General features: G+C 47.4%; 1 protein-coding gene and 1 long non-coding RNA gene across 5 annotated transcripts; one reads left to right on the top strand and one right to left on the bottom strand.

Moving 5' to 3' along the window:
- Positions 1-400: 400 nt before the first annotated feature.
- Positions 401-7,901, bottom strand: LOC118933866 (uncharacterized). Its single transcript, XR_008999146.1, has 3 exons — positions 7,276-7,901; positions 6,194-6,369; positions 401-567 (listed from the first exon to the last, which is right to left on the bottom strand). It is a non-coding gene; the product is annotated as an uncharacterized LOC118933866 (long non-coding RNA).
- Positions 7,033-15,528, top strand: SNX15 (sorting nexin 15). Of its 4 annotated transcripts, none has more exons than XM_057506918.1 (8): positions 7,036-7,217; positions 10,142-10,177; positions 10,404-10,524; positions 11,609-11,847; positions 11,959-12,127; positions 12,414-12,557; positions 14,448-14,693; positions 14,984-15,528. In XM_057506918.1, the coding sequence occupies exons 1-8, from the start codon at positions 7,119-7,121 to the stop codon at positions 15,088-15,090; spliced, it is 1,161 nt and encodes a 386-aa protein (XP_057362901.1). In that variant the 5' UTR covers positions 7,036-7,118; the 3' UTR covers positions 15,091-15,528. The 4 variants fall into 4 exon arrangements, with proteins under 4 accessions (XP_057362902.1, XP_036784344.2, XP_057362901.1 ...); XM_036928443.2 differs by having other exon boundaries at positions 7,038-7,217; positions 11,732-11,847; XM_057506919.1 differs by lacking the exon at positions 14,448-14,693 and having other exon boundaries at positions 7,033-7,217.
- The last annotated feature ends 67 nt before the right edge of the window (positions 15,529-15,595 follow it).

Genomic DNA, 15,595 nt, shown 5'->3' with positions numbered 1-15,595 from the left:
ACCTAGCATACTAGCCCCTACACCCTACTAAGTGGCTTCAGTTCTTCTCTCTGCAAATGCCAGAATGAGGGGCCTAATGTGTCAAGATTCCTGGACCCAATTCCAATGTGTGCATGTGTTGGTGGGGGGTTCCCCATGCATGACACCAAACAATGACACCCTAATGGTGTCTGAGAATTCAACTCAATTTCCACATTATCTGCCCAGTTACAGCACCAGATTCTACACTTCAAGGGTACAGTCCCACAGGACTCCCCCGACCCTCCACTTCAGCTGACAAGTTGCAAGCCCCAGGCTGTTCCCTGTGCTTCTGACCAACCTGCTACATAGACTGGAGGTTCCAATGACCTCCCCCTTAGGTTCCATTAATTTGCTAGAGCAGCTCACAGAACTCAGGGAAACACATTTACCAGTTTAATAAAAGATACTATAAAGGATACAAGTTAACATCCAGGTGAAGATACAGAGGGCAAAGTCCCAAATAAGCTCCTCTCTTGAAGCTTGAAGTCTGTCTTGGTGGCACGTGGAAGCATTCTTGTTCCCCAAGCATGGAAGCTCTCCAGGAGGCTGGGTGCAAAAAAAAAAAGGGGGGGGTTTGGGGTGTCAAAAGCCTGTCCACGTCGGTTTTTATGGAGGTTTCATTACATAGTCATGACTGACTATTACTGGCCTTTGGCTGATTCAACCTCTAGTCCCTCTTCCCTATCCCTTCCCTGGAGGGTGGGGCTGGGAGCTCAAAGTTCCCACCTTCTAATTACCAGGTTGGTACCCCTCCCAGGCAACCAGCTGCCGCCCTTGGGTGGGGCCCCAAAGTCTTCTCATTAACATAACAAGACACCCATTTCACCTTTATGGCTCTGAAGCATTTTTAGGAACTGTGGGTGTAGACCAGGTACATCTGAGAACTACGTTGGTTGGTAGACTGAATGACCAAGTAACTACTTTTTATAAATTACTGTATCAAATGTCTGATGAGGGAAGGATATTTTTTCTAAAGGAAAGATGAAGAATAGACACAAAGATTTACTCCTAAACTGGCATTAGGAGTCCTTTCTGGAGGGTTAGAGACCTGTGCAAAATCTGGGCTCTGTTAGTGTGAAAGAAGGGAAAGGGGTGTTGGATGTTTTAGGCAGAAGAATAGATATGAGTGGGGTGGAGACACAATAAAGCCCACCAACAGGGACTCAAAGAGTTAACCAGAAAAAACTAGAAAACCCAAAAAGACTCACAGAGTATGAGTTAATCAGTTAAAGCTCCAAAGGCCAAGAGTAACTTGGAGTATCCAGAATCCAGATATTCCCCAGATAAAGACAAGTATGGGAACACACAGCCCAGGTCTTCATTGTGTCAGATCATGCCATTGTAAGATTTACTTTATCCTGCTAAAAGGCCCAGCTTATTCTTTAATTTAACCTATATGCTGTTTTTCCCTCCTCCAGCCCCTAATCAAGTAATTTGCAACCTGGGCAGGAGACAAGCATCATGATTAATTTAAACAAACAATAACTCAGCCCACCTTAGGGGCAGGGCAAGAGATCTTGATTGATATGTTCCCAAAAGGACGCTGCTATCTTGGAGAGGAACTAGATCAGTGAATTTCTTGTGTTAAGCTAATTTTGCAGAATTACCTGGAGGGCTAATAATAGAAGATACTTAATGTCTCTCACTGGAAAAAAGCATTTTGAGACCACTTTACAAGCCTATATCCCCTGGCCCTTTAAAAATGCTTTTTTAAAAGACAGAAACCCTAGCTTTTTAGAATGCCTCCTCTCTGAGGACACCTGCACTTTTTCTCTTTAAGTGCATGCCTTTAAATAAAGCCTCCTCTCTGCTTAACTTTATGCGTTTTGTCTTTTTGCTATTTCATTCTATCTCCAAGTCTTCATTTAACATCTGATAAGTAGGGAGGGGCTGCTGAGAACTCAGATTTGGGCCTGCAAGTTCCCGTCAGGCGACGCAGAGGCAACTGCAGCTGCAACTGCAGCTGCAGGAGCATGCCTGAAAATCTTCTTTCTTTGGGAAGTTCTTAGAACACGATCTCACTCCATCCCGTGCTCCATGGCTCCCCAAACCCCAGAGTGGCAGGGGCTAGTCTCCATATGGTGTAGATCTGCTGGGGGAGAGGCGCTGTGTATTTTCCTCAGTCCTTGTCCCTGCCGCGACAAAGAACTGAAGGGCAGAGACACAGTAGTGAAGCAGAGTAAAGGTTTTACTTAAAGTTACTTAGAAAGTGCAGGTGACCTCAGAGAGAGAGGAGCGCCCTGAAAGGTTGGAGAGAAAGAGTTTAAGATTAAAAGGTTACACACTCAGAAAGTGCGGGCGAACTCAGAGAGAGGAGCGCCCTGAAAGGTGGAGGGTTCTCCCTTTCAAGGATTTTTCAGGAATGTGACAAAGGGCTAGGGGTGTGGACTTGTTAAATGGTCTCAAGTATCTTTGATGAGACATTGAGTTTCTTATCAGTCCTCTAGGTAATTCTGCAAAATTAGCTTAACACAAGACATTACTGCTCTGGTCCTGTCCCAGGATAGCAGCTTCCTGGTTTGGGAGCATATCAGTCAAGACTGTCTGCCCTTCCTCCAAGGTGGGCAGTTATTTGTTTGCTAAAGAGTATGTTAAGAATCTTTCTTCTTAAACTTACTGGTTTTTTTTCAAAATGCAATTTTGGCTTTAAGGTGGGATCACCTGTCTTTATTTTGCTGTTTATAGGTGGGCCTTTTAGCAGGCTAGAGTAAATCTTACAATGATCTAATTGACATGGTGAAGACAAGGGCTGTGCTCAGATACTTTTCCTTATCTGGGGAATACTCAAGCATTCAAGGCCAAGTTGCTCTTGACCTTTTGAGGTTTAACTGATTAACTCATTAACTCTGAGTCTTCTGGATTTCTAGTTTTAACTGGTTAACTGAGTCCTTTCTAGGGGGCTTTACTGACCTTGTTCTCTTTCCACCCTGCTCATATCTATTTTCCTGCCTAACATATCCAAGCACACACCAGGCACCAAGTGACCCTGACTTTAAGAGATGACAAGGAAATCTACGCTATACCAAGAAAATGTTTAGCAAAATTTCCCTCTGCACCTCTGCATATTCCTGCTCTCAGCTGCCTGCAAGGCCGCTGCCATTCATTACTACTCTTGCTCTAATGAATTCCTTCCTTACCCACACTCTTCAGACCTACTGGAGAATTCTTTCTCGTTCAGAGTCAAGAACCCAGGTTGAGGTTTCACCTGGTACACAGGGAGAGACCTCCCAGATGCAGCTGCCTGGCAACAATAAGAACTGTATAACATAACATTAGCTATAATTATTGTTATTTGAATCAGTAGGCACTCAAGCAAATGCAGCTGTCATCACGCAGCCCTGTTCTGAGAGGTCTCTCCTTGTGCAGCAGGTGAAACCTCAACCCAGGAGACAGTGCTCGACTCTGATCCAGAAATAATTCATAAACAGGTCAAACAAGCGCAAACAAGGAGGAATTTTTTAAAGCAAAGTAATAGCAAGTGTCAAAGTTGCATAATGCCAGGAAGAGTGGCCCTTTTATTTGTGCAGTCATGCAGGTGATGGAAAGTGAGATAGAACAAAGGGGAGAAGAAGAAAGGTCATTGAACACTTGCTCAGTTGTAGGGCAGATTCCTTGCTGTGTGTGTTTTCCTTCCTATACAACAAAAATGTTATACACAGTAATAGTGTACAGCAGTGTAACAGTAGTAGAACTCCTTTTGGGTTCCCGGACCCAATTCCAATGTGTGTGCGAGCGTGCATGCATATGTGTGTGCGTGTGAGGGGTCTTCACACATACAACACCATGCAATTCTTGAACACCAGCAGGGTGTCCAAGAACTCAACTCAATTCTGATGCAATCTGCCCAGAGGCAGCACCAGATTCCCCAGGTTAAGGGCTCCATCCCACAAGACTGCTCTCCACCCCCCACTCCAGAGGCCAGTTGCAGGCCCCAGGCTTACCTGTGCTTCTGTTCTGACCTACCCGCTACAGATTGGACGTTCCCACGACCTCCCCCTTAGGTTCAATTAATTTGCTAGAGAAGCTCACAGAAAGCAGGAAAACACATTTACCAGTTTACTTAAGGATACCATAAAAGATACAAGTTAACAGCCAGATGAAGAGATACACAGGGCAAGGTCCTAAACAAAGGAGCTTCTGTCCGCCTGGAGCTTGGGGCCTTGCTGCCCAGCACGGAGGCGTTCTGGCTCCCCAAGTGTACAAGATCCCTTCAACAGAGAAGCAGCATCCAAGAGAGCAATAAACTCTTCTCAGGAGTCTTTTTTTTGTGAGCACTCCACTGTGTAATCATGATTGACTAAATTACTGGCCATTGGCTTTGCAGGGGGGAGGCGGGCATCCAAAAGTCTCTCATTAACGTGCTTTACAACACTGCAATGCAGTGTTTTCAGGAACTGTGGATGAAGACCAAATATACCTGGGAAATAGTATATTTGGTCATCTGAATGACCAAATACGTATTTCTTATGACTCACTATATTTCACTTGCCAACTCCTAAAGCCAGGGTCACCTGGCATCCAATGTCTGCTTGGATCTGCATAGCGTGGGAATTATATCCCTATCACCCCATAACTGGGGGAGCCTTGGAGCACTGGATGGAGTGAGTTTATGTTCTTGGAACTATCCAAAACAAAGAAAAGGAGATGTCTGGGCAGGCTGCTAGAGAATGTGATCATATGGCCTCAGTCCCATCCAGGTCACCCAGGTGATGGGAACATGCAAGCCCCCATAAGTAGAGGTCCCCCTCAGCCACTTCCCTACTTGTAATAAAACAGAGAGAGAAAAGGCTTGTGTTTACAACTAGAAAGCTAAATAAAATAGCAAAGTGACAGACACTCACCACCAGTGGTGGATGTTGGAGGGGCTCCCTTGAGCCTGATTAAGTTCCAGGTTCTTATCTCTGTTGTAAGAGAGAATTCGGAGACAACTTGCAATAGGCTAAGCAGCAGGGAAAGTTTATTTAAGCAAAGTACACACTTGAAGGGGGTAAGTTCTGGCAGCCTCAGAGAGAGAGAAGAGGTATGCTTAAAGGGGTTAGGGCTTGGGGTTTTATGGAGTCTTTTGGGTAGGGGTCAGTATAAGGCCTGATGTATATAGGTGATTAGTATTTCCTTTGAAATTTTGTCTTAAGAATAGGGTTATCTAGGTGACTGTGTGGATTAGTATCTTGGCATTCTTTATCCACTATGGAGGTCTTCTTCTGTCCTGGTTACAATGTTACTTAATTGATTAAGGTTGCTGGAAGAAGAGACCATTATGGGTTAATAAGCTAAGTAGATTTTATAATGGCATGGCCCTTGTCCCATGTCCCTGCTCTACCTTACAACCAATGTGAACTCAGCCACACACCGATCAGCTGAGTCACCCCAGTGTTCAGGTCCTCCTGGGGGTCCTTGTAAGCAGCATACAGGATTTGAAATGTGAATAATGCATGGTTAGAGACAAAGAAGAAACAAGGTCATACTTATCACAAAGGCCTAGGGATGGGGAGTTTGAGCTGTGGTGGAAAGTCTGCCTCACATGGTGCAGCAGACTGGTGGGAATATGGGGAGCAGGTCCCCGGCAGCTGTGCATTTGCAGCATTCCCCTCGCACCTGCCTTCTAAGAAGGCTCTTCTATTTGCTTCTCTTGAACTGGTGGAGTCAGAAATCTGGAGAAAGCCAGAGGTTAAATTGATCAGATAGGAGAGGGCATGGAGAGCACAGGGAGAAAGAAGGGAAAAGCGGGGAACTGAGAGCTGCTGGGCCAGGAAGGAGAGTGAATGATGGGTGAGAAGGAGACTTGGAGCTATGGGCCTGCTGAGAGCTTTGGACCAGGAGCAAGGTCTAATGGGGTCTTGAGGATCCCTGGTGAATATTGTGTGAGGAGATACCATCCCATCTCAGTCTCCTCCTGGGCACCTCCTGGATGATCTACCCGCTGTCCGAGTTTCTAGGAGTCTGATTTGAGAATCTGCTTTGTGCTTCTTCCTGGAAAGTGGCGCATAGCACCCACATAGCTGAGCTCCAGTTGTGGCCATGAGCTCCCAAGCGCTCCACTCGTGCAACTGCATTTAAGCTTCACAACCTGGTAGCGGTACTATGGGTCGGGCCTTCAGTGGTCTGCCCCAGACACAGGTTACAAATGCCATCAATAGAAAGGAAGGTTTTAGGAAGGATACTAGGAACTCACAGCAGCCAGTGCGGTTGCACACCCAGGCTTCGAAAACAGAGTGCTCCAGAGGCTGGGCGGCCAAACCCAGACAACACTGTATTCCAGGAACAACTGGGTCTTCTTGCCAGGCCCTTGCAGTGTCCCTCACTCAAGATTCAGGCTTCAGGAGACAGTCCGCCACCCCGACCTGGGACCTGGAGCAAGGAAAGGAGCTGGCACCTTTGGATTCTGGGGTAGGAGGCTGGACAGCTACACATAACAGAGAACTACTGCCAAACAAAGATCTAGGGCTAACAAAGAGGCGGAGGGGTGGGTGTGGGTGTGGGGGCTGAATGTTGGATGCACCAACTAAGGAAAGAAACCTTCACTGTGGTAGATTCCATGATGACATGCCCCATTCTAGAGATGAGAAACTGAGGCTCGGGTAGTTAAGGGAAAGGAAGCGCACACAGTAAGAAATGTGATTTCAAAACCCGTGATACCATCCTGGTACTTAGTTCTTTTTGCTTCCCCCACCCTTCCAGGAAACATGAATTAGCGAATACGGAGGGAGACAGGAAAAATATTTGGCTACTTTTGGCGCACATGGGACATAATAAAAGTTGGGTAGATGGATGAAAGAAGCAGAGGAGATGTGTTTGGAGACGTGTGCTGGTGTGGGCTTGAACGCTGAGTTGAGGACCCACCCCTTCAACCCTTACTCTCAAATTGCCTAGTTCACACTTTACCAGAGACCGAAAACTTTTTAGACGCTCCCTTGGCCTCGGTCTCAAGCCAAGAACTGCGCTGTTACTTGCGAGTAGCTCCCTAGGCCTGAGGCTGAAGGGCGCAGGCCCGGGCCTGGCTGAAGCCCGTGATCACTAACCGGGAGGGGCGGGGTGGGGGACGGGACGGCGTGCAGGAGCCGGAGGCCGGCTGTCTGCTCGGCTCCACCTCGGTTGACATGTCCCGCCAGGCTAAAGACGATTTCCTGCGGCACTACACAGTCTCCGACCCCCGGAACCATCCGAAGGGCTACACCGAGTACAAAGTGACCGCTCAGGTGAAGTCGGGCCCACCGGGGACCTTTACCCTTTTAACAAGAACTGACCGTGGTTTACCTTAAGGCAAGCTGCGGCTGGAAGTTCCCTTTTTAGCCGACAGAAATAGGTTTCCCCTTTAAGGGGAGGCTGCGTTGGAGCCTTTTGAGATCTTTAGCTATAAGGGGGCGGGGCCATGGGCGGGTACCGTCCTTTTAAAAGGGCGTGAGCGGCACTTCCCCGACCCGCGAGAAGTGGTTACACGCGCCGTGTGGTGTGTGAACATCAGGCTGTGGATTTCTTTAACGTGACAACTGGCTCCACCCAAATATTAATTAGTACTCCAATCTCCTGGAGTTAAATTGTGTTTATTAGTGTGATATTTACATAAAAGCCCTTAAAAGAGTAACTATTTTTAATTTTTCAAAAAAGAATACCTATGACTTTAAAATTTTATACAGCCTTCAAAAGAACTTAAGAATTAAGTTTCCATTTTTACTGTCCTAGCAGGAAGGCGATAGAGACGAAAGTTGGTGTGTGAAGTAGTAACAACGTTAGGGATGTGGAGGAAACCAGAGAAAGAATTAAAAATAGAAACAGTTTTACAGAATATTTGTAGAATGATCTACAAGAACTGGTTATAAATTTTTATAATTTTGAACTAAGCAACTATTAAAGGGGTGCATTAGACTTCACTGCTAAAGCGAAGCAAAAGCATGAAGACAATTGCAGAGTGATTTAAGTGCAGAGTCCTAGATGTTTAAAATGAGATTTCCCCAACCTTTCCCACGCCTAAAAAATACCAAAAAAAAAAAGTTCTTGGGAAGATCTACTGGCGGTGGGTAGGGCGTGGCAAGGGACTGTAACCTTTTCCCGTGACTCCTGGTTTTTTAAACAAGTAGCATGCCTTACTTTGGTATGTTTTTATATAACTCTTAAAAATAAATAATTTTCCCTTTCTTACCATCCCCATTCATCATCTTCATAGGAATTATTGCTTCTGTTTTCTTATTCCTCCTTGCAAGTAAACTCTACATTGCAAAGCAAATAGATGGGTCTATTTTATTAGTATTTACACATGCTGATATTCTGCATCTTGAATTTTTCACTTGTTGATATTCCTTAATTTTTTGTTTCACCTTTTAAATTTTTTAAACTGAGACACGATTTACACAAAGTAGTATGTACAAGTCTGAAGTGTACAGCTCACTAATGTGTGACTGTGCCACCATTTCATTATTCATTCTTCTGTTGTTGGACATTTGAGTTGTTCCTAAACATGTTTAGTTGTTACAAGTAAAGTATTAACATTATTAACATTCATGTATAAGTTTTTATGGGCATGTGAACCCATTTCTCTGTGGTACATACACTGAAGTGGAATTGCTGGGTCATTTGATAGACATATGTGTAGCTTCCCTAGAAATTGTCAGTTTTCCAAAATGGTTGTACCATTTTATACTCCCGTTCTCGTCAGCTCTCAATATCATCAGCATCTTTAATTTTAGCCCTTCATGGTGGGTGGGTGTGGTACCTCACTGGAGTATGAATTTGCATAAATGTGATAACTAATGATGTTGAGTATATTTTCATGTTATTATTGGCCATTCAAATGTCTTTTGTAGGAGATGCCTGCTCAAGCATTTTGCCCAATTTTTAAAGTTCAATTGTTTGCCTTTTGAGTATTGATTTGTAGGCATTCTTTATATATTAAGGTGTAATATATATATATACACCTTTGCCAGGTATGCATTCATCAGTGGTTTTCAGATACAGTTTCTTTTACCCACAGTATTTTAGACAAGTCTGTTTCAAAAAGCAAAGGACAGGGTTTCAGCCCTAGCAGTCCCTCTTACTTGCTGTGTGTGTATGATCTTGCACAGGATATGTCCCCTCTTCTGAGCCTCCAATTCCTCATCTTTTTTTTTTTTTGAGAGGGCATCTCTCATATTTATTGATCAAATGGTTGTTAACAACAATAAAATTCTGTATAGGGGACTCAATGCTCAATGCACAATCATTAATCCACCCCAATCCTAATTCTCGTCAGTCTCCAATCTTCTGAAGCATAACGAACAAGTTCTTACATGGTGAACAGTGCAAGGGCAGTCATCACAGAAACTTTCGGTTTTGATCATGCATTATGAACTATAAACCATCAGGTCAAATATGAATATTCGTTTGTTTTTTATACTTAATTTATATGTGAATCCCACATTTCTCCCTTATTATTATTATTATTATTATTTTTTTAAATAAAATGCTGAAGTGGTAGGTAGATGCAAGATAAAAGTAGAAAACATAGTTTAGTGTTGTAAGACAATTTCTCATCTTTTAAATGGGCATGTTAATCACATCTGCCTCCCTGGGATCTAGGACAATGAAAAGGAGATGTTTTGAAAACTGGCAAGTACTCCAACCTGTAGGATGTTCTTTTTTAATTATTATGAACATGACATAGTGAGAATGGAGTCTTCATTCCACCTTAGACCCCTGTCTGCTCTTCCAGGGGTCAGAACCCAGCAATGGTTTCTGCTGCATCCCAGTGTATTTGCCCACAGAGGCTTCCTCCTTTAAGGAAGGAGTGTCTCCTAGGAACCTCATTCTTTAGAGAAGTTGGGGTTCTTTGTTTTCAGAAGGGGATGCAGGGACTTGGCCCTTTGAAGGAAATGAGATAAAGTTGGACTGAGGATGGCGTGGTCTGGAGAGCCTTTAGGGATCCTCCCATTTAACAGATGAAGAAACTGAGGCACATGGTAGAAAAACTGCTCCAAGTTACACTCAGAGCCTTGAAGCCAGGACACCTTGATACCAGTGGCCAATAGCCAGAGGGCACTGCCTCTTTGCAGGGGCTGGGAGGCACCTGGGGCCTCTCAGGATATTACAGGGTGATGGGGTGTCAGTTGTCAGTCTTGGGTCTCACCTGGTTCTTGCCTTTCTTCCTCAGTTCATCTCTAAGAGGGACCCGGAGGACGTCAAAGAGGTGAGGCTCCTGGGAGGAAGAGGGACCTTTCCCTGATTCCAGATCTGGAAGCAGTAAGGAAACAGCTGGTAACTCTGTGAGGAGACCAATCCCCTTGCTCCCTGGCCCTGGGAGAAGGGGTGCTGCACTCAGATCAGCACATGCCCAGGGGCCAGGCTGGGGGTTGGGGAGGCCGCTCCCCACCATCACTGGCCGTGTCCAGGGTCCAGCCTCCAGTCCCTTTCAGGTGGTGGTCTGGAAGCGGTACAGCGACTTCCGGAAGCTGCATGGAGACCTGGCCTACACCCACCGGAACCTCTTCCGTCGCCTTGAGGAATTCCCTGCTTTCCCCCGAGCCCAGGTGTTTGGTGAGCGCTGACCAAGGCATTCAGGCTGAAGATGGAGGGAGACTGGGCAAAAGGAACCCTTGCTGGTGGGGGCTTGCTAGGGGGAGCCCCCCCCTCCAACAAAACACCTTATGAAGACACAGCTCAGAGAGTGGGAATTGTCCTTAGAGATAACTCATTTTACAGATGGGGAAACTGAGGCTCAGAGCAGCCTAGCCCTTATTGTGTATCCAGCCCTTTAACATTCCATCCTTATTAGCCCCGTTTTCAAGGTGAGGCAGCTGAGGCTCAGAGAGACGAAGGGGCTTGGTCTGTAAGTGGCAGAACCGGAATTCCTGTCCACAAGCTGGTGTTTCCTCTAGATCTGTGCTATCCCAAACTAGCAGCCACAAGCCACATGTGGCTGCAGAGCGTTAGCAGTGTGGTGAGACTGAACTGAGATGTGCTGGATGGGTTGAATGCACACTAGAAAAAGAACGTGAACTAGCCCAGTAGTTTATATATTGATTACAGTTTTGAAAGAATAGTTAGGATATGTTGGGCTAGATAGAATATATTATTAAAATTAACCTGTTTCTTTTTACTTTTTTTAATGTGGCTACTTGAAAATTGTAAATTATGTATGTGGTTCATACCGTATTTCAGTTGGACAGGGCTGACCTGTTGTGGGGGTCTTTTGACTCACACGAACTGTTCTCTTCCAGCCTGGTGAAGGGTTGCTGCTGGCAGGTTATGCAGGCAGTGGGGAAGTACAGCAGGCTCCCCTTCCCGGCAGCATGATAACCCGGCCAGCATTAGATTAGTCCATGTGATACCTGGAACTGAGCAGTGACACTGTACAAAAGGAGCTGCTTGCTGTGTGACCTTGGGCAAATCACTTCTCTCTGAGCCCTACATCCTCCCCATTACATCAAAGCCATCTGGAACAAATTTGTTTCCTGTTGGTTGCCTGCCTCCCCTGTCTAGATGTGATATGCATGAGGGCAGAGACCTTGCTTCTCTCTCATTGACCTTCTGAACTTAACACATAGTAGGTATTTGATTAACATCTGATAAACAGATGAATGGGGAGACTGGGCCTTTCTTACAAGCCCTCCCACCCTAGGGAAGATTGCTGGGCAGCCGGCTGCGCAGATCCTCTCAGGCAGAACCAGGAAAAGTGGTGTGAGGGCCACAGGCCTCTGTGTGTCACTGCTTCTCTCCACATCCCTTGTTTTGGGGGCTGCAGGCCGGTTTGAAGCCTCAGTGATTGAGGAGAGACGGAAGGGGGCTGAGGACTTGCTTCGCTTCACTGTGCACATCCCTGCACTCAACAATAGCCCCCAACTCAAGGAGTTCTTCCAGGTATGTGTACCTGCCCAATCCCCTCAACACCTGGGAGGCCTACCTGCCCACCAGGTTGCACCTTGTGACTTACCCTCACCCCCACCCCATATTGGTCTTTCTCTCCTGCAGGGTGGGGAGGTGACGCGGCCCTTTGAAGTGTCCAGGGACCTGCGCATCCTGCCACCCCCTCTGATCCCCACACTGCCCCCTGATGAACCCCGGCTGCAGCCAGAGGAGCCCTGGTTGCCCCAGCTGCTCCCTGCCGAGAGGAGGGGCCTCGAGGAGTTGGAGGTGCCAGGTACATGAGGGAGCCAGGGCTGGAGTGGGGGTGGGCACACTCCCTCCTCAGTGAGCTTAGTAGAAAGATCCCAGCTCTTCCACCGCTAACCTGCTGAGGAACTCTGGATAGATCATTTTCCTTCTCTAGGCTATAGTTTCTTAATCTCTAAAATGGGCACAAACTCTGAGAGTGGGCTTGACTATGCCTGTGTTTGCTGCAATGGTTTAGCGAGAAAGTAATTCAATTTTGGGATCTGGGAAATGGTAGCGGCAGGCATGACTGTCCCCAACAATCTATTCCTTAGTTGACCCCCTGCCGTCCAGCCCTGCGCAGGAGGCCCTGGATCTGCTCTTTAACTGTGGGAGCATCGAGGAGGCGTCCAGTTCCCCTGCCCAAGGGCACCTCACCGATGCTGAGCTGGCCCTTTTCGACCCCTTCTCCAAGGAAGGTAACAAGCTGGGACCAGCAGAGGGGGGCTGGGGCAGGAAGTCCTCTGGGGCAGAAGGCAGGCGGAGCCACCAACTAGCCTGCATAAAGAATGAGAACGGTGCTCCCTGCAGGCAAATGGATGGCAGCGTCCATGAGGATTGGAAGCAGGTGCCCCTTCCCCTGGAGCCATGGCTCAGTGCCAGGGCTCATGGCTTAGGGCTTGGTCAGCTGGATGCCAGTACAATAAGCAGCCAAGTGAACCACTTCCCATCATAGGATCTTCTCCCTGAGAAAGCTTTGGAATGAGCAGGGTCACACTGTCCTAGGAAGGTTTGGGTGCCTTCCATTGGAAGCCCAAGGTAGGGGTTTCCTGGCTGGCTCAGAGAGGCAGGGGAAGGCCCAGCAGCAGCTGTTGGCATGCGGGGGCACCAGAGATGGGCCCCCACACTGCTGGACATCTGGTCCTTGTTCAGATCTAGGGCCCTGACTGTCCCATGTTCTAAGACACTGGATTGTTTCATTCTAAAAGTCTGCGAGTTTATGTTGTTAACTGCAACTGGAGTGTTGTGGTGGCTGATCTCACCTTCAGGATCATCATGAAAGAACTCCACTTTGGATTTCTCAACAGTCTTTTTAAGCCCATTTTGTTGGCTTCCCTTCCTCACCCTCTGGTGTCCTCCTTAGCAGACACGTGGCTTTTTGATCAGTTTCAGGCATTTGAGTTCTCTTACCCCCCGGGGCCCATCCAGATCAGGACCTCAGTGTCAAGCTGCTCCAGGGTTGGAGCTGGAGGGAAAAGCAGGGTGGTGTCCCTGGGACTGACCTACCCAGCCTCTGGGAGGCAAGCGTCCAAATGCCCCACCTGACCCCAGCTGAGCCCCCGATGCTTGGGCAGGAACCAGTCTAGACTCCTCAGAGGCAGCTCCCATGAGACACTCTTTGGCCCATGGGAAAACTCAGAGATATTTGCCCCCACAAAGCCTAGAAGTGCGGTTTGTTCAGATGCTGCCTCATCTCCTTGCTGTACTGTTGCGGGCACCTCCAGCAAGCCTTTCAGCATCAGAATTCCCCAGGCAACGAGCCAGCACATCTCTCTTTGTTACATATACCAAACTCTTAAACCCACGCATTAGAGCTTCTGTTCTGTCAGCAGTGCAGGGGAGGGCTGTAGGTCCAGCTGGGAAGTGAGATGCCATCTTCCCTTCCTGCAGGAGGGCCCTGGTCTCCTCATGGGGTCAGTTGGATGGGTTGGAGAGATGCCTGCCCTTCCATCTCCAGGCCAGAGGTGTGCCATGGTGCCTCCTGCTCCTGTGCCTTCCCTTCAAAAGCCTTTCCTCCAAAGAGTCACCAAATTTCAGCCTTCTTTTGTGTAAACTGCAGAGAAGACATTTGTCTGCCTCTTTGCCAGTCCTGGGGATATAATGAGTATTTTTCAGTGGAATGTGAGGATACCTACCACCCCCTGTCTTTGTATCAGGGGACTCCACTGAAATCGTAAGACCTAAAAAAAAGCCCTGAGATGCTCTGAATCTGTTATTCTAAGCTTCCAAGACTTGGAGCATTTCCCCCCTTGGCTTAGCAGACTTGGTCTAGCATCCTCCAGTAAACTTTGCTGAGGGAATTCTTGGATTTGTAGATCACCTATAGTCAAGAGGGTGGCAGTGATGCAGAGCTCACAAGCTAATGTTACTGTGTACTTAAAGAAAGAATTATGAAGGTAAGGCTGTGTTTACAGAAGCATTTGATTCTACCAATCAGTAGATCTAGCTTGTTGGGCAAAAGTGGCTTTGGGCTGCTCAGGCATTGCTCCCCTCCACCCAGGTTGGTACCCTGATGGGCAGGAGAGGTCTGGGGATAGGCAGCAGGCCCTGGGAAAGGGAGGACCTGAGTCTACTCTCTCTGATTGCAGAAAGTGCAGGCCCCAGTCCTACCCACGTAAGTGAGTTGGCAGCGATGGAGACAGAGTCCGAAAGGCTTGACCAAGAACCCTGGGAGCCAGGAGGGCAGGAGGAGGAAGGCATACCTGCCCCCCCCTACCTGAGCCAGGCCACAGAGCTCATCACCCAGGCCCTGCAGGATGAGAAGGCAGGAGCCTACCCCGCAGCTCTGCAGGGCTACCGGGATGGGGTGCACATCCTGCTTCAGGGAGTTCCTGGTGAGTAGGACTGGAGGGAGGATACCTGGAGGGTCCATGTGGTGCAGGGAAGGGAAGGGAAAGTGAAAGAGCAAGTCCAGGATCAGAATTGCTCCTCACTGACCAGCTGTATCACCTTGGGTAGTTTCTTTACCTCTTGTGGCCTCACTTTTCTTATTTGCAAAATGGGGAGAATAGATCTGATTCCCAGAGAGGGGAGAAAGACACATGTTGATGCTCTGTGAATTGTATAGGGCTAGATGAGGGGTTCTGAACTCAGGTACCTCAGCTGAAACATTCTCTCTCCGCAGGTGACCCATCACCTGCCCGCCGGGAGGGTGTGAAGAAGAAGGCAGCTGAGTACCTGAAGCGGGCAGAGGAAATCCTGCACTTGCACCTGTCCCAACTCCCACCATGAGAGGGAGTGGTCCTTCCTCAGGACTCTAGCTCCAGCACTGCCAGCCATCCCCTTCTCTTCTCCCTGGGGCCTGGCCCTGTCTCCTGGTCTTGTAACTCCAGGGGCCATTGCTGTATGTAACTGGACCAAGAAAGAAAAATAATGAATCCTCAGCTCCCTGGTCACACCTGCCACCTTGTAAACAGAGACTCACAGTTCTGATCCTGCCTGTCTTGATGTGTGGGCAGCAGCTCTGGTTACTCAACTATCTGTTCACCCATCTAGAACCGGGGTCTGCAAACTTCAGCCTGCAGCCAAATGTGGCCTGCTGCCTTTTTTTTGTAAAGCCATGAGCTAGTTTTTGCATTTTTAATAGTTGAAAAAAATCGAAAGAATATTGTGACAGGTGAAAGTACTTGAAATTTAAATACCTAAAAATAAAACTTTGTCAGAACACAACCAGACTTCTTGGTTTAGTATTGTCTATGGCTGCTTCCCCACTACACCAGCAGAATTGAATAGTTTT

Source organism: Manis pentadactyla, chromosome 9, assembly GCF_030020395.1.
Source record: "Manis pentadactyla isolate mManPen7 chromosome 9, mManPen7.hap1, whole genome shotgun sequence".
NCBI classification, from domain to species: Eukaryota; Metazoa; Chordata; class Mammalia; order Pholidota; family Manidae; genus Manis; species Manis pentadactyla.
The sequence above is the reverse complement of the archived record's forward strand: the minus strand, read 5'-3'. Positions and strand labels throughout refer to the sequence as shown.